This window comes from Ambystoma mexicanum, chromosome 8, assembly GCF_040938575.1.
Source record: "Ambystoma mexicanum isolate Mex_15411 chromosome 8, UKY_AmexF1_1, whole genome shotgun sequence".
In the NCBI taxonomy this organism is placed as follows: domain Eukaryota; kingdom Metazoa; phylum Chordata; class Amphibia; order Caudata; family Ambystomatidae; genus Ambystoma; species Ambystoma mexicanum.
In genome coordinates, this window is record NC_090929.1 from 177,849,174 (window position 1) to 177,868,715 (window position 19,542).

At 42.4% G+C, this 19,542-nt stretch overlaps 1 protein-coding gene across 6 annotated transcripts in view; it reads right to left on the reverse strand.

The window, feature by feature from the left end:
- Positions 1–19,542, reverse strand: part of SEC16A (SEC16 homolog A, endoplasmic reticulum export factor) — a 1,467,667-nt gene that overhangs the window by 1,261,397 nt on the left and 186,728 nt on the right. For all 6 annotated transcript variants that reach the window (XR_011268503.1, XM_069609587.1, XM_069609588.1 and 3 more), the window contains exon 4: positions 9,764–9,858. Coding sequence is in view for 5 of the 6 variants with exons in the window: in XM_069609587.1 (XP_069465688.1) it covers positions 9,764–9,858 (95 nt within the window). In the remaining variant the exon portion in view is untranslated. The remainder of the gene's footprint in view (positions 1–9,763; positions 9,859–19,542) is intronic.

A 19,542-nucleotide genomic window follows, 5' to 3' on the forward strand; every position in this document is an offset into this window, starting at 1 on the left:
AGCAAAAGGCAACACTTCATTCAAAAAGGATCAAAAAGAGAGCAAAAAGAATGGGACTCCATACCAAACTATGGAGGGAAAGTTGCAAAAAGAAAATGTTTGCCAACAGTACTGCATCAATCTGCGTGATATTGATATTGCAGGCGACCCAAACGAATAGCATCACAAACATTGATCACCGAAAGGACTTTTCATTATAAAGCTCACTTACTTGTAACTTGCATAACATTTTACTTATATTCTCAGAAGTTAAACTACTATTTTTCATAACATACTCGTGTTTGGTAATTCATGTTAGAAAATATGTCTGTGGGCATCCTTCCCCCCATAGACATCAATGGGGCACCGAGCATATGCTAGTTTAAGACTCTAGTAGATTTTTGGGATGAGAGATCTTTTAAGCCTCACTCATTTACTCCATTTTGATTATACTGAGTAGAGCTTCAGTCTCCCAGTACAAAGCTAACTTTTCTTTTTACCTTTGCATTTTCCTTGCAGCACAAGTCAGCGCCTCGATGCCTCTGGGCTGCTAGTGCGCTTGACAAATTGAAAAAAAGAATAAGACATTAATTGAGTGCTGCACGGGTTCATTGTCTCCCATTGTCTTTTCGTTAAGATACATTTGAGTAACTTTTATGATGTTTGTAGAACAGATTAAGGGTTTTTATTCTGATGTTTTAAAGTGTGCTTTTATTGTTTCCCTCAAACAATTCTTTGAGTACTTTATTCTCAACATATCTGCTCCACTTGGCTAAAGACTTGTTCTTTGCACCATCTTGCTTTTTTGGTTTTCTCCCTGCATTTCAGGTCAGATGTTGCCATGTATATGCATGCACTTTCAAAGGAGACCTGCACAGGACTCCTGGTCAGTGGTTTATGTGCTTGAACAGGCCCGTGACCCATCTCATCATGGGAAATGGACCAGGTAGGTTCTAGATCCAATCAAAGTAGCTACCACAATGGGCCAAACGTGATAGGAGCATGGGTCAGGAGTCTTTTTGTACTATCCCTTGGGACAAAGGGGGGGAAATAAAACCAATGAGGAAGCCTTTTGGGAACAGAAGAATGAACGCAGATCTTTATATATATGACAAATATATCGACAATTAAATGGTTTTATTGTCCTCAAGTCCAGATTGAAATGACTGCAATATCTGTCACTTCATTGGTGTCCTTGGGATGTCTTGCATCTTGTTTCTACAGACGTTTAGAAGATGAGGGGCTCAGTGGGAAAACACCTGTCAAAAATCAGACATCCTTCGAGGATTATATGTAGGATTTATGTAATTAACTTGTGGACCTCTGTTGCTTACCAGTCTTTGCTATTGTTATCTGAATGTCACACCAAGCCTACCTCCTCCTGAGACTAAGCCTCGGTGCTCAGCCATACTACCTTTGGGAGTTTGGTTAGACTTAAGTGTAAACCTTGTTGGGCCACTACTTTGGTTTCTCTGAAGCACTTACCAGTAGGCTCTTAAACACTCTTAACAAGTCCCTTATTACCCGTTGTATTTGTTACACCGAATCAGAAACCACCCTGATACTAATTGCACAGAAATTACAACCACTATGTGGCCAAGAGAAAGCTTGCAGCAAAACAGGTTACCCAGCTGGGAGCCATTTCGCCATATCACAGGATGGAACCATCTAAAAACTCAGTGATGTAAAAGTAAAATTAGCGAGTGGACAGAGGTGAGGGTTGGCAGGAGGAAATGGTTTGCAATTGTCCCCTACTAAACATTTATTTTTGCTTTGCAAAAGATTAATCAACAACACCTGCAAAATAACCCATGAGGGGAGCGTTTCCTATCATACTGTTGGCAAAGTATAAACGTTGCCCACCATTTTAACCTAAGAGTTTGTATTTCAATATTTTCTGGAGAGTACAATCGTAAGACGTGAGAACTTCAAGTGATCTTGTGGGCATGCGTCTCAGCTGTGAGGTTGCAGGAGTAAAGCTCGGACACAAGGCTGGCATGTTTTTGGGTATAAACTGGTATTGATCACGAAAGGCCTCTCTATCCCAAAACCTCAGAGGGGTTTCCCTGCCTCAACAGAACTGGTGAAAACCGTTAGGGAGTGCTGAGAGTGTGTTGGCCGAGGTCGGAAGGGAGGCCTTTACCTTTTGTTCCTGGCGGCTTGAAAACAGACTTGAAGTCTTTTTTCCATTGTTCTAATTTGGAGGCAGACTTTGCCCCAAAACCAGCAGCACAAGCGAAGTGGAGTGCTGCGAGTGTGTTGGCCATGTTGTCGGCGTCCGGGCCCCCCGGCAAAGGTCACAGCCCCCATCCTCCGCTTAACACCTTGCCAACGCAGCATCACAGCAGGAGTAGAAAGAACAGCAGCTCAGGGACATCATCTGGTTAAATGAGGCTAATTGTGAAGCTAATTGCAAAACAAACATACGAGTGGTTCTTCACAATGCCATCTCAAGCTTTTTGTTTTTAAGTATCAACTCAATTTCTTATCCCACGTCAGAATTATACCCAGCATGTACAATCTGAGAAGCGCTTCTATGAAAGATGACCTGAGAGCGCCCGAACTCGAACCCAACAGCAGCACACAACACTATGCCTACGCTCCTTCCACTGACCACAACTTTTGCAAACCGGAATTCGGTAGCCACGGCTGCCATGCCAAATGAAACTGATCCAGTTATTGAAGAACCACATCTGCTGGAGATTTCCCCTGTGCCAAGTCAACTAGTAAAAGACACCATGAACCGTAATTTGGAATAAACAGTGTCAACTATCACCATGAAACAAATTGTTTTTGACTTGGCAGCAGGAAAAAAAAAAAAAAGAGCGCAGAGTCTAAACGCATTAGACAATTTATCTTGCGTCGTAAGCATAATACATCAATGCCCAGACGATGAAAGAACCATAAATGACCTCCAAGTTCAAGCAGACGCATTCAGAGGGATTCTAACAGATTTGGACACAGATCCATGTGAGAGTCTTACCTACTGTAATGAAGGTGCACACGCCCCCCCCCCCCCACACCGAAGACGCTGAAGAACATTTAGTTTCAACTCTACAGATAAGTGCAAGATTCCATCACAGTATACCTCAGGACTCTACTTTGACTGCATTTAGTTTTGTACTTAACTCACTTGGCAAGGTTTTTGACTCTCTGAAAGATGAAGTACATATGTATTCGGGAATCCTGATGTAACTATCAAAAGAAGTAGGTTGCTGTGATTTCTGCCTGGTAGGCTTAAGCACAGCCGTGAATACCCAACTAAATTACCCAATTGATTTACTCAAAACAATTATAAAGGAACACAGCTAGCTTGGAAGAATTTAAAAAAGGACATCAGTTCCCATAAATAATCCAGTGAACAAATGTGGAAAGACATCAACTCTACCTTAGTAGACAAAGAGGCCTGAAACAAACATAAAACTTGGTGGAGACACAGCTCAGGATGAATTTTTACGCAAATAACACCCCGCTCTCTGCATCAGCGCTAGAAGAATTCATGAGATTGGCTCAAATGGTAGATAACCAAGAACTTGAACAAATTGCAAAGCATACAACTGACGCAACTACCAACAACCTGGCATCAGCTTCAACATCAAATGATGCAACTAAAAATCAAAACCAAGTGGGTCAAAAAAAATAAAACTCAGAAGAGGAGGAGATCATCACAAACAAAAAACGGGAAAAAAGGGAAGAAAGATACCCAATTATAGTGAAAGTCCATGTCGACACCTCGAAATTGGGAGAGAAATCCAAACCAAGAAAACAGAAGAAATCTAGTAAAAATAATGTTTTCAAAGCACTAAATAGGATCGTAGAATCGGACGGCCCGAAAGAGAAGAAGAACAAAACCAAAATCACTGCGCCAGTCACGATAGAAGAGGAAAAAAAGAAAACTGGCAAAGAGACGACCTAGGTGCTTGTATAGATGTGGAATCAACTAATGTCCAGCAAATTGACCCTAAAGCAAGAACTAGTACCCGGTCAAAGACCATGGGATCAATGATCAAAGTAAAAGCTCTAACAAAACCCTTATGGCTGGCCCCCATCTTTTGCAAGAGGGGACAATCAACGATTAGGGAGCCAGTCAAACCCAAAAAAGCTAACACAGATACTGCTTCTGAGATTACTGAGCAGAACAACAGTTTAGGAGAGGATTCATGCCAAGCCCAAGCAAAACACAATAGCTAATCCAGCACAGCTAAAGCTCAGTAAACAACGCTTTTGCAGCCCCTAGAGTATGGTTAAATTAAACTAAAACAATGGGACAAAAAGCCCTTAATTGCAGCAATGTCTTCTCATACACCAAAAAAAGTATCAGACCTATATTTGTTCCCAAGCCAAGATATAGAACGCATCTCCTTCCCATATGAAAAAGGCACATACATAGCTGAACTGATTTTAAAAACAAGTGAAGGAATGAACGCTTTAGAAATGTGTGCTGGAGAATTTAAAAAACATGGGTGACAAAGTATTTGACAGCTTACCACCAATAGCTTCTGATGAATTGAAAAATAGACGGGACGTCACATTAGCTGGTGCACAAAAAGCAACCATCAAATCGACAAGATCTTCTGAACTAAGAGAAGCTGCTCCTCGGAGTGCAAACTAATATCTAGTAAACAAAGAGAAACCCAAGCTTTTGATGGATGTCTTTCAGAGGCTCAATATCAACGGGGACTTGCTTTAGGGGAAGAAAAGGGGTTGTTTCTATTGAGGTGGAATATAACAGGCCCATCATCATACAGAGACAATGCTACTAGCAAGATGATTTTCAATGACCAAGATCTCGTCTTTTTCCAAGAGACTTGGCTGATGAAAAATATAAATGGTGATGGGTTTACTGTTGTAAACCCATCAACATTTATATTTTCCATCAGGCAAGCCAATTTGCCCAAATGGAGGAAGACCATCAGGAGGTCTTCTGATAGCAATCAGAAATAGTATAGGCCACGACGTTAGTAGCATAAATCAAGTAATACCAGGTATTCTTGTTGTCAGATGTGTTGCAAGGCAGGGTCACAAGAGGTTTGATTTTGATTAACATATATTGGAACCCAGTCAGTAAGGGTCTTTTGTTATTCCTAGAAGACCTGTCTGTGATCCTTACTGAGGTAAATATCTTATTCAGTGACTATCTTATCATAAGTGGTAACTTCAACGCATATTGCTCTACAAATTGTCAGGAAACTTTCAAAACCAGGTACCAATAAGCTAAATGGAGAAATGTGGGTAAACATGTTCCTTGATTGGAACCGGATGATCAATAATGGTAACATATATGGTGATCTAGTCCCTGCTACAACGTGGTCAAACGGAAAGGCCAAATCCACATTATATAGTGTCAGAAGAACTGTTCCAGCGCTGCACGCAGTTTAGTGTTGTCCCAATGAAACGCAGCAAACAGCTCCTTACAACACACCTTGTTTCTGCTAGAAAGATTTGAAATTAATAATCTATATACTTCTAGTTTAAAAGTTTAAAAGTTACCACACAAGGCAACAAGGCAACCGAGTAGTAAGTTTAGTTTAGACTAAAAACTAAAAACCAAACTGGGACATACTGTAGAATATAGCTATGAAATTCAAATACAGACACTATGTTCCCCAGGAAGTTATGTTGAATTTCTTTGGGATCCTGATCCGCGAAAGACAAAAAGGCCTTAAAATCAAAAACAGCTCCATAAAAGCATGCATGCTCTCAAAAATGAGGGCCAAGTCAAAAAGAAAATCTACCTAGAAAAAAAAAAAAAAAAGAACTGCAATAGATATCGACATTGGTCGCAAAAATCATAGACTATCACTAAATATCCACGATGGACAATGCATGCTTCAAGCTCTCCTACCAACACAGGCAAAACATTTCTGGATGATAACTAACGGTCAAACATTGTCCCAAGGAATGTAGCAACCATCCACAATATCGAGCACAGCCTGTGAAGAATATTTTACTGAGACCGCAAAGCCGCCAAACCTTGGACGAAGTTGTTGGAAAGAAAAAAGCTAAATTGGAACTTAGCATAGTTAAAGATGAAATGAAAAGACTCATTATTAAATCATCCAGATCCAGGGCCACTGGACCCAACCGATTGTGATCTTTAAAATCGGATACAGCAAACTGGTCCAAGATTTTGTGTGGTCTCTTTAAAAATATTATATACACTGAATGCCTGCCGGAGTCTTGGAAACAAGCTATCGTAATCCCCATTTACAAAACAGGCGATAGATTGGAACATATCAATTATCGTCCTGTCGCCCCCTTAAATCGCGATAGCAAGATTTTCTCACGCATAGTGTTAAAAGAACTAGAGAAACGGGCTGAGACTAGAACAAACCTATCCAGGCAATAGATTGGCTTCAGAAAGGGCTCCACCACCACACTCAATGGATTAATTCTGCATACTGTAAAAGCTCAAAGTTTGCATAAAAAATACAAACCAACATACATTGCTCTAATTGACTTTAAAGCTTTTTATTTAGACAATAGAGCCAAACTATGGTCGCAATTAAAGAAACTGGACATTCCTGGGGGCTTGTTTGCAATCATCATAGCACTGCATCAACATGCTACCATCCAAGTTAGACTACTGAATTTAAAAGGCAAACTCTCCCCAGAGATATCTACTGAAAATGGGGTGAGACAAGGTTGTATTCTTGCAGCCTTTCTTTTCAATCTATATTTAGAAGATCTGGCTGATTAATTACACATGCTAGTCAGTACAACAATAAGCAAAAGCTCAATTCACTTTCTTGCCTATGCAGACGAAGTAGCCTTGATTGATCATACCTCAATCGGATTACAACATTTAATGAAGGCAATGGAAATGTATGCTTGTGAAACTGATCTAGCAATTAATACCACAAAAATCAACATAATGATTTTTCGGCCGACCTTCCAACTGAAAAAAAATCACTTAAAGGGTATATGAATAACCAAATCCTCCCGTTTGTAAAGAAAAGAAAATACCAAGGCTTTAACTCCAGTGTAACTCAGTTGTTGAAAGATCTGACTGTAGAACTAGAGAGCAAAATACTACAATATATAAGCCAATTGAAAAAACTATTGAAGACATTGTGCAGATTTTCGCTTCTCCCACTGTTACAAATCTATAAAGGGAAAGTGATTCCAGCAATCCTATATTGGGATGGAAATTAAACCCTGTGCCCACAAATATAATTGTGCACTTTTAGAAGGTTGTTTATGGAAACACAAGCTATCCTTTCCTATGTCTCTGCCCATAGCCCGATTGGGATATGAATTAGGATTACACTCCCTTTAATCACATTTCAATTGGAAATGACTGTTTCTATATAGATCTATATTAGATCCACGTAAGAATTACTTAAAGATATAAAAGATCATACTAACTCAAATAAGAGCAAATTCTTGTGAAATTTGAAAAAAAGACACTGAACAAATTCTTCATAATTGTGAGGTAACAAGTGATACCCTGGTTGAAAATCCGCAGAAAGCAAAGCGTGCCACGATGAGAACTGACTGGATTGTGACCAGAGCCTCATGCTGCTACCTGAAAAGTACAAAAAACCTTAGGTGAGAAATGAAACAAGTATGAGTTGCCCTACCTAAGACAATTTTGAATTCCCACTTGGCGGGCTGAACTTTTAAGTTTCTGCCTAAATCTGGTTAAACAAATGAAACAGCAAGAATTCAGCAATATTCGGACCATAAAGAAGGAGAATGTGACCTGTTCAGAGAAGGGCATACCCAAGATGTAAGACACCTCATTTATTGCACATTCACTTTACCATTAAGAGAAAAATACTTTGGTAGATTTGTCCATCACAACGAGTGGCTTAATACCCAAGAATTTTGCCATAGGCTGTCTGCCGGGAAGAAAATCCTCTTATCAACTGAATGAATTGTACTTTATAAAAATTCCATTATAATGGAGAATAGAAGAAAGTTAAATGTAGATACAAATGTTGCATCATACATGTTTTTAAAAGTTATATTATCGCAGCTATCAGGCGGGATTTGGGCCTCCTATCGATGAAAGCGTCGGTCAAGCAAAGCCGAATGAGACTTCTGTGCAAAATAATTTCTCCAGACGCTTTACCTTTATTTAAAGCAATTCATAATGAACTTACCCAAGGCCATTGCATCGCCCTGAAGAAATGGGAGCGAGAATTACAGGAAAATCTAGCTGATTTGGCTTGTTCATCAGAAGACCTAATTCACAATCCTGCCAAGCTAAAGAGAAAAATTGCCCAGGAGGACTGGATACAAACATGCGAGGCAGCTACGGCAAATAAATTACTCACCCACTTGCCGCCAACTACAAACAAGCTGAATAGACCGCTGAACTATTGCATAAAATTCCCTGACAAAAGGCTACAGAAGAACTTCATGAAATTGAGGCTAAATCTCATGCTAACTCAGGAAATTAAAGCGATCCGGTCAAAATCCACCATAAAAACATGCAGACTATGCTCAGAGCCCAAAGTGGAGGAAACTGTAAAACACTTACTTTTAAATTGTGCGAATACAGCATATTTACGTGAAGCTTTCATGCTACCACTAATGCATGACGCGCCACTCCGAGAAGAAGAAACATGGTGGTGCAGACTGGTTGCAGGTGAAAAAACTAAATGGGCAACCGCGGCGGTAAACATTTTGGAGGCAGCTCTTAAGCGAGCATCAGAGAGTGGTCCCGCATCTGGTTCCACTTAACAAAACCTCCACGATGCAGCCGGACATTTCATCTCTTCTTCCCTTCATGTTGCACTGTCTTCTTCCTCTTCTTTTTCTTCTTTCATTCTGATCTTACCTGTTCTGCAACTTAACAGTTCTAACGATCTATTCATATCTGAGATATGAGATATGATCTCTTGTAAAAATCAAACTTTTCTGTTGATTATAGACAAGTAAATAAAAAAATTTAAAAAAAAAAAAAAAGTTATATGGAACAGTATTTGCTTTAAATGGAAATGTATTGTACCGTTGATTCATTTTAAATTTGAAGGATCTGTGTAAAAAGTCTTTGTTTGACCAATGGCAAAATAAAAAATAAAACAGTCAGGATGCCCAAATATATAAAGTCTGTCAGTACAAGGTTTCAAATGTAACAAGTCAATGTCAATACTAGTTAGCTCTTCAGGAATGAACTAGTTGGATTGGTCTCACAATAAAACATATCAGTCGTATCTATCAGGGAATGGGAGGGGAATTAATTCCTGAAAAGGGGTTGACAGACTTTCAACATGGTTATACCGAGTTTCTTGAAGATGATCGTACCTAGTCCCATAATGGCCTTCCCAAGTGATCCTCCGGCTGTGCACTGCCCAGGGGGGATAATTGTACTGTGGATGCACCTCCCGGGAAAGGTCTCCCTGTACAGGAAAAGCGACTTCTTCAGATTTGTCACACAACCCTAGGCCCAACAACCAGTGTTCACGTCCTGGCTTCTGCAGGGTTTAAAACTGTTGCAAAGACATTCAGGACTCCAGGTGCAATGTTCACTGGGATAAGCGTTTGGGGTTATTCTAAATCTGAGATCTAGGTAAATCGGGCCCAAATCCAGCACATTCAAACACAAACACTTTTCTGCTGGTAATTTGAATAGAGTAATCAACATTAAAGTATTATTTGCTTAGTTGATTTTGACACTGTACTCTCCCGAAACAACCAAACTTGCTAACCGATCAAAAGAATGCAAAACACATTCTGTTGGTTACCTGTTCCAAGATCCTCTTAATGTTGGGATCAGAGGCATATAATGAGATCAACATCAAATAATCAGCCCTCCCCCCCGGCCCCATCTTACCTCCATAATCATAATGGCTAGGGTAGTAGCCATAATATTCATTGGAAGCACTCCATCCAGCTTTCTGATTCCCATAGTCCTCTCCATATCCTTGTCTGAAACAAAACAAAAGGAAAGAGTAAATACGTGTGCTACACTAAACAGAGTGGGCAGTTTACCAAAAACATAGATTTCAGTTCTTGTGCATGTGCCAGACTCTGCCACTACTCCGCATACACATCAGAGAAGATGATCGCTCTAACCTGAAGCACTGTACTTTGAGTAGTGCTAAACGCAATCATTGAATGCTTCTATTATATTTCTCCTGACAGAAGCCCTTACCAGCAGCCAACAGAGCAATTGGAAACCTGTGATTGTATAGATGACAGTCTCCCCAAATCCCAGCCCAAGATGCAGAAAACGAACAGTAGATTACAAGTAACATCTACACGTCTTTGACAACCTCCCACTGCTTGTTAGCACCAGTGAAATGAGGAAATTTCGGAGGACAACCCAATCTTTGCTAATCAGAATTGTGCTCTGGATACACTTTATAGTGTCGACAGTAGATATGTGCTGTCACTGTTTTTGCAGTACATGAAAACACTTGTTGTTACTAACCTCACCCGATTTAGATATATGCTCTTGTATTATGTATGACAATGATAATTAAGTCGGTCTCGGTTTTTATTATAGAACATTATTTAGAATAAACTTTGTTTTAACTGTATCACAATGTGTAACTTTGATTATGAATGGCTAAATGATAATACCCTTTAGCCCCCTGTAGGTTGCTCTGCACTACCTGTGTATTGAAGGGAGAGGTAGCCTTGACACATTCCCTCTTTTCCTTGTTTATATAACCCTCAAGAGTCAGGCCCCCCAAAAACAAAAAAGAGGGTACTAGCCCATCTCTGCTGCTAGTTCTTAGAGTGATCCACACCAGGGGCCTCACTAAATAAACTATGCACCAGTGAAGTGCAATTTTAAAGTTTTAGCAGACAGGAAATAATTGCCCTACTGTAAAAAGCATATACCTTCAATTGATTTTTGCACCAGGGCAAGGTTTGCCTTCGTGTTAAGAGGGCAAATTATTGGCAATAGGGCAATCACTGCCCTTGTGCAAAAATGTATTGAAAGAATACTTATTTCCACAAGAGCAATTTTTGCCCAAGTGCAAGAACCATGTACAACTGTGCTTGTACTGGTGCAAACTGTCTGTCCTGAAGCCATGGGTGCACGATAAGCAACTTTTTGCAGCACTTTTGGGAGAACAAGACAATTATATAACTGCCTAATTATGTGCTCAAAACGTGTGCACTTTTGGGATAGGCCATGTATCTTATCCTAAGCTCTCATTGATCAGTCAGGAGGCCACAATTAAAACATTTATTTTGAGCCTTAAAAGACTATTCAATCTAGAAACAAAAGAATAAAGCCCGAGTTACATACGATAGAAGAGTGCCACCGGCAACACACTCCGATACAGCTCAGTCGCAACTGAATGTCCCAGGCAACATTCATTCAAGCACCCTCTCCTAAATCTCTGAGCTCCACATGCACACAACATTCACGATTAGTAAACGTAACCAGCAGGACATAATATGCTCATTTTGTCATAAAATGTTAAGAAATCATTTTGATGCTGGCCTTTAGAATCATGTGCTGTGCAGTTTGTGATTTAAAAGGTTGGCCCGGATTATTACAACCTGTTTACTAAACAAATGTAGGTGGTGTTAGGGAGATTTTTGCACAACCCCAGGTGAGGGCGGGATAATAGTCAAACTTAATGATAGAACAGCATGTCACCCAAAAGGAAATACCAGACTCTAAAATGGTAGCTATAGTACAGCGGCCGGGCTTAACTTCAGGAGTCAGGAGAAAGGAAGACTAGCAGGAAGGTACAGTTTATCCAAATAGCCACCACAAAAGAATACACCACACTGGTATACTGAAAAATCTACAATTTATTTAGAAGGTAACACACAATATACTTCTGATAGGAAACCTAAGTACTCAGATTAAACAAAGATTCATAGAGCATAGTGTAGATAAAATAAAAAAATGCAAACAGAGTTAAGGCCCAACTAACTCTTTATCATGAAATGTAAGCTCCATACTTACTGGTAGACCCTACTCCATTCCATTTTTTTTTTTAAATATCACGCCAATACCTCTGTATGTCTCAGGGCGCTTGCATGACTTACAACAAGAAACAGTGTGTTAGGACACGAACAAGTATCTACCTAAGGAATGTTAATCACCTCCCTATTCAACCAAAAAGGTCTTCAGGCCTTTTTTAAACTGTGCATACGACAAGATCTGCCTGAGTGACCATGGGAGTGCGTTGCAAATGCTAGGTGCCCAATTATTAAAGCTAGATCCAAACAGGTAACGTGGCTGTACTAAACAATCCTCTTAGTTAGATCTCAGGGTACACCTGACTGGTGTTTTTCTAATCCGTGAGCTAAAATAGAGTGGCGCATCACCAGCCAGGCATTTATGAACCAAACTTTAGGCCTAAAAAATAATTTTGTCGGACCGGGAGCCAGTGCAGCTCCTGACGAGCACAAGTGATATGCTCTCTAGTCTTCAGGCCGCAGACAGCCCTCACTGCCCCATTCTGAATGACTTGGAGGTTTATTTATTTTTTATTTGCCTGTGATGCCCCTACCAATAGACTACTGCAAAAATCCAGCTTTGTGTTAATTGTGGCTGTTGCATTTACAGCTATTTTTCTCCAACAAGTATGGACGTATTTGCCAGAGAAGCTGTGTCATAAGCACAGCTAGAGCTCAAATAGGAGACATTTAAAAAAAAATAATTTAAGATTGTTTTATTGATTTTAATATATAACCAACCATAACCATAAACACCCTATGTCCCCATCCCTGCACCCTCCCCCACCCACAATCCCTAGGAATTCAGCACAGCAGTTCTTAAGCATATGATCACGAGGCACAGTGCTAGGAGTCAAGTCAAAACAAGTTCAATATACAAATACTATGAGGGCACCATTGCAGCATATAATCACTTTGCAAATATTGGAGAAGAGAACCCCAGTCTGCAGGAAAAGTCTCCGGGGCACCCTGCAATTTATAAGTCATCCACTCCATGGTGACAAAGTGCCAGACTTTTCTAAGCCATTGAAGGAGAGTTGGTGGCGATCGTTGCTTCCAACATTGGGCTATTACTAGCCATGCCACTATCACCAAAACCATAATAACTTTCCGTTGGCGCTTGGTAAATACTGACAATTCCGGATCCCAGAGGCCTGCTAGCCACACTCCATCCCCCAAAGTCCCCAGTCCATGGACCATTTTCCCGGCCTCAGTCTTGAGTTCCCTCCAGAAGTCCTCCAGGACAGGTCTTCCATATGTGCTTCCAGTCCCCATGCTGTTGACACCCCCGCCAGCACAGACCATTCGCTTCAGAGAAAATGCTTCCCAGTTTTCCTGGTGTCATGAGCACTTTGTACCACATTTCTCTCAGTTGGGTCGACCTAGTCAATTTGGGTATATTTCGCCAGTCCTCCTCCCAGAAATGTCGAGGTACCTTCTCCCCCAGCGTCACCTCCCACTTCCTCATGTAACTCCACCAAACCTCCTCCGCCTGCAGACTCAGATGTGCATACAGGTAAGATATTAGCTTGCGCGTTCCTGCATCTGTTGTCAGGAAGGTTTCAAATCTCGTGAGGGACTTTGTAGCAGCTTCCCTAATGGCGGGAGAAGAAAGCCAATGAGCTAGTTGAGTATACTGGTATCTATCCGAGGCCTTCAAGCCACATTCTCAGACACAGTCTTCATAGGTCCTAAGCGAATGAGCAGGGAACATGTCGCAGATTTGTGTGCAACCAGCCTGTTTCCAGGAGGAGAATGCTTTGGGGTCCATCGGTGAGAGTCGAGCCTAGGATTTCACTTATTTTGGAATTAGCATGCCTATGCTTCTTGTGGGACCAAAGAATGTTAGAAAGGGAGGATCTTGCCACGGCTGCATCCTGCTTTGTCCATATGTGCTGGGGAGTATCCACCACCCATTCTCCAATTACTCAGAGTTGTGCTGCTTCGTAGTATTTCTGGAAATGCGGAAGCGCCAAGCCCTCCTCCCCCACTTGCGCAGTCATCAAAGCCAATGCCACTCTAGGTATCTTGCCCTGCCACACATAAGACAAAGTCATCCTATTCAGTGATCGGAAGAATGATCTGGGCATTCTTATTGGAAGAGCCTGAAAATAGTAAAGAGCCTTCAGAAGGACTGTCATCTTGACTGCAGCAATCCTTGCTATCGTCGATGGGTCATCTGAAATATTTAAAATTTCCGACTTAGTCTTATTTATTTGGAGACCTGAGACAGCTCCGAATGCGTCCAGTTCCTGTAGAAGAACTGGCAGAGACTCTGTGGGCTTAGTCATGGCCACTAACAAGTCGTCCCCGAAGGCCATAGTTTTATGCTCTAGCTCCCCCCCGGGCCCCCCCAATCGGGATTCCCCTTATTTGTCGGTGGAGGCGTTTCTTCACCAGGAGGGGCTCAAGAAAAAGGGCATACAAGAGGGGGGACATTGGACAGCCTTGCTTCGTTCCTCTCGTCTGAGCGATTGGTTGGGACAAGAAGCCATTAACTGAAATTCGCAGGGAAGGAGAGTTGTAATTAGCCCTCAGCATTAGGAGACATGTTTTTTAAATGTTAGTTCTGGATCAAAAAAGACCCAGTGTTTTTTCAATTTGGCATCAGTGCCCAGGATCAAAATTTCAATTTTTTCTCAGTTAAAGCAAGAAAATATCTCGCCGTGCATGTTTTTGTGGCGCTGAAAGCCTTTCTAACTCTTGCCAAATCCTCATCGTACCTTCCAGATAACTCCCAAGATGATCTGGGTGTCGTCCTCATAATTTGCACATTTTACACCCCGGCCATCAAGGAGATCAAACAAAGGCTTGGAATAGACATTGTACAGTGGTGACAAGCAGGAGCCATGCGGAACACCACAGCTGAGATGTGCTTGCTGTGATTGATAGTGTTCTTTTGCTATTCTTGCCTTCCTTGGGACAAGCAAGGATTTAAACCATTTTGCAGTCAGCCCTGAACAACTACCTACCTTGACCAGTCTGGCCACCAGCAACTCGCGATGCACAAGATCAAAAGCGGCGGACAGGTCAAACAACAACAGCATTGCCGATCCACAACGTCAGCTATATGTGAGTTTACATCCAAGAGCGCGGACTCAGTCCCGTGCTTTTTTACGGAAACCCGATTATCCCTTGGCCAAGATTCCCTTCTGTTCAACACAGCTCTTGTATTGAATACAGGCGATTGTCTATAACTTTCAACAAGTAGGGAACATTAGTTATAGGCCTATAGTTGACCGAGGCATTTGGATCTAAATTTTCACTTTTCATCAAGGGGGAGATCTTTAATACATTCTGTAACGGCCCCTTCTTGAAAGGACTGGTTAATGAACATTGTGACCCATGGAACAATAGTAGCCAAATATTCTTTGAAATAAGTGGCAGGGAAAACATCTTTTACAAGATATGGGTTTCATTATAGCCACAATTTCAGAGACTTTGCTAGTTAAAATTGGGCAAAATCCAACAGTGCCAGCATCAGTGAGAGATGCCCCACTGAGAACCTCAGGTTTAGTTTCATGACCTGGTGCTTTACTAGAACTGTCTTTGATACCCGCCTGATGTGGATTTACTTTCTGGACAAACCCATTCTGCCTGTACTACACAGTAAAAGTGGTAGCAGTAGCGGAGCAACCAGACATCTCAAGAGTAAGTGAGTAGCATCGAATAGTTACACAAAGGACAGCAAGTACTACTATTCAGGCAAACACTGACTCAAGGTTTTCAAGTAAAAGAATATACATTTATTTCACTCTTCAGTTGTATAACAGTATACTATTATAAGCAGTCTAAAAATCACACTCTTAATACACCACACCACTTACCTTAAATTCCAGACAAGTTAAGCTCACAAAAGTAAGTGGGAGCAAAATGGCACTCCAGCAATTTAAAAGGGAGGGAAAGACAAAAGTTAACACATTAAATCACACCAACAGGTAAGTACTCAGGGCAATTGAACAAGAGGAACTACAGAGATAGAATCAGGTAGAAAAGTTTTACGGCCAAAAGTGTTTTGCTCAAGATCACACAGTTCAGGGTAGTTCACAGTAAAGTTTGTGGTACGGTTTCCGGACGAGGTTGGTTGATACAATAGTTAATTCAAAGAGAAGAGAAGGACAAGCCCTCGGATTGGAGAAAGATTTCAAACACTTTCACCGCGGTTGAACGAACAGGACAACCGGATTTGCACAGTACCTTAAAACGGAGAGGGAGCTGTAGCTGAGGCAGACGTTCCTGGTAGTTCCTGCAGGCTCACGGTTCCTGAAGCGACTGTCAGACTGACAAGAAGTAGGAAGACTGGAGGGTCCTGCACTACCCAGGGAAGAAACCAGCAGCAGAGCAAAGCAACGAATAAAAGGTGCGCTCCTTAAAACCCAAGCAGGGTTCAACCTTCCTGGCTATCGGGCCCACTGTAGCTCTGTACAACAAATTCGACCAGAGGAGGGGTCCTGGCTTGCAGTTTGGGCGAACTGGTTGGTCCCACCAGCTCAAGGGAAGAAGTTTCCTGGAGGATCTTCTCTGTCGTCGGATTCTGAAGATTGGGACATGCAGCAGGGCTTCACCGGGCGGTTCAGTCGTTGTAGGGTCCTCTTCTGCCAGTTCCTCATTGGTTCTTTCGTTCCAATGGCGACTACCTTTCCAGTCCCAGAGACCTGCTTTTTATGCAGTTTTCCCCCATTCATACAGCCTGGCTGTCAATCACACAGCAGGGTGGCTGTCCTGGCAAGGACAGTCCCCCTCAACCAATCAAACAGGAGTGTGACTTGGGTTACCAAGGGAACCCATGGCAGGGGTCCAAATATCCCTCCCTCACATCCTGCCTACCTAGACTTTCAGGCGCCTTAAGGAGGGCTTATGAAAAGACAGCGAACAAAGGAGTCATGCCCGGTTTGGCGCGCAGAGAAAAACACGAGAAAGACTAACTAAAAGAAATGGCGAATAAACCAAGCCGATGCCAAAATAAAATGCATTTGTCAAGCAGGTTTATGTTGTTTATGTTAATATAATACCTAAAACATTACCACGTTTATATAAGATAAACGCGGTTGAAAAGTTAGGGTAGATACCACTGCCACCAGCCAAGTCTTAATGTAAAGGGAGAGAAACAATGCTCCAAGAGGCACAGACAAAAAAGGGATAAGAGTTAACCATTTCCAATACTCCATGTAAGATGGGGTGTACTGGGTCTGTGGTTTAAAGTGACTAAAGTAAAGTTAATGGCAACTTTACCCTTTTCTGGGGGACAGTAGCCAGCCCCAGAAAAATGTAGTCGGTGGGAAGTCTCAAAGACAACCCTGTGTCACTGCACTGAAGGTGCTGTGTAACACGCATGAAAATATGAGGCCATGGAGTAGGTGAGGCTCCAGTGCTCAAGATCAGACAAAAAGTGAAAGCACACACAGCAAAACACATGCAAGAGTGGGAATAAAAGGCTCACACTCTTATCAGGTGAGTAAAATAAATCCTAGAAATCCAGCAAAGCTGCTGAGGGACTCATTAGGTAAGGGAAATCAGCCATTTATGAGAATCCTCCCTAACAATTACAAGTAGTATTCTTTTTTTGAGATTAGCAGCATAGGTGCCAATGTTTGAAAGGCCACATTAGGATGGTGCGGAATCGAGCAGTGGAGAGTTCCAGAGAGGTGTTCTCTTCAAGGGAAGTTAACTGGGGGATAACAAACTCAAACGCTTTGTGTGAATCTTTCAGTACTTCTCGGGAGAGTGGGTTTGGTACTTGTCCGAAGGTCTTCTTTTGTGGAGTCAGAACTTTATATCAAACTGCACAATGCAATGATCTGATCAAATACATTCTTGGATATCCAGAAAAGAAAGGTCTTGGTTTCTTGTTAATACCCAATCTAGGATGTTACCACCAAGATGAGTGGGTACCATTACATGCTTTAATCCAATACTCTTAAAGAGATTCAGCAATGTCCCAGCAATGTGATCAGATCGATCAGATGCCCATAAGTTAAAATCACCAGAAATGATTAATGGGGAGCAAGGTTTAATATGCAATCCAAGTAAAGCTAGCAGCTGCTTCTCGAAAATAGGGGTGAATATGGGTGGGCAATAAATTAATAGTTACTCACCGTAGTGACTAACGTACTCTTAGTCCATAGTCCCCTTTCCTCCATACTGTATGAGCGTCCCTCGCGAGGGATGGGAGACAACCTTTTTCACCAGAAAAAAAACTCCTTCCCCTTTAAATTTAGAGGCGCGTGGGGGTGCTGCCCTGGGAGCATGCGCTCGCCTGACTCCGCCCTCCGGCGCCACTCTTCAGTCCCCACTGACGCGTCGAAAATGATCAGTATTGCCTAATGACACCAGTATGTTTAGGGGGGAGGATGGTGGGACGTATGGAGGAAAGGGGACTATGGACTAAGAGTATGTTAGTCACTACGGTGAGTAACTATTAATTACTCTTATGTCCCGTCCCTTTTTTTACTCCATACTGTATGGGCGATTACAACTGAATGTAGCCCCTGGGTGGAGCGGAGCCCCTCCTCAAGAAAACAGGTTTCTCAAAACCGCCTGCCCGAATGCCGCGTCTGACTTGGAGGCAGCGTCCAAACAGTGGTGTTTACAGACAGCCAAAGGGGTGGTCCAGGTAGCCACTCTGCTGATGACCGGCCACGGCACCTGCCGTTGGAACGAGTTGGCCGTGGCCTTGGCTCTGAGCCCATAGGCACGTAAGTTTGCTGGCACTGTTTTGCGCTGCCCCTCATAGGCCTCCATGATGGCCGCAACCATCCCCCTTGCTATGGAGGTCTTGGAGGCCTGATAACGGGCCTTGACCCAACAAGTGTGACAAACAAGGCGTCTGACTTGCGGAAGTACTTGGTTCTGTCCAGATAGTATTTCAGCGCGTGTCTGACATCCAGACGGTGCAAGACCCTCTGAGGCTCGTCCTTGGGGGTCTGTGAAGAAAGTGGGCAAGACTATTTCCTCGTTGAGATGGAAGGGGGAGATCACCTTGAGTCGGAAAGCAGGGTGCACCCGCAGGACGACCTTGACTCTGAAAAGTGGTGTAGGGTTCTGATACCACCAGATCCTGGATCTCGCCGACTCTGCAAGCAGAGGTGAGGCCCACAAGCAGAGCTGTCTCTATGGTGACCAGTCTAATGTCCGCGGACACCATAGGCTCAAGAGGTTTGTGCGCCAACGCGTCAAACACAACATTGAGGTCCCACACTGGGTGTGGCTTCCTTATAGGTGGGTAAAGTCTGTGGAGGCTCGCCAGATGTCGCTTGACCACCGGGTTGGAGGAGACGAGGCCCTCCTCCAAATTCCTATGGCTGCCAGATCGGTGCGGCATGTATCCACCTGCACACCGGAGCGGCGATGTGTGCCGATAAGGAGAGCACTTTGTCCAAGGTGCCCTTAAGAGGGTCAACCTCCCTAGAGTCGGCCCAATGACAGAAATCTAGACCATTTACTCTTATATTGGCTCCTAGTAGCATTGCATCTAGTGCCCAGGATGATCTCTAGGTTAGCCCGAGATAGGCTTAAAGGGATAGTCCAGTAAAAATGTTTATTTAAAAAATAGATAGGCAATATAAAAAAAATAATACTAGCACTATTTTTTTAAACTTCCTATGGAAAATTTTGAGCTATTCAAGCTCAAAATTCGCAAAAGCAAGCACATGGGCGCATTCATTTTGTGAAATGGATGCC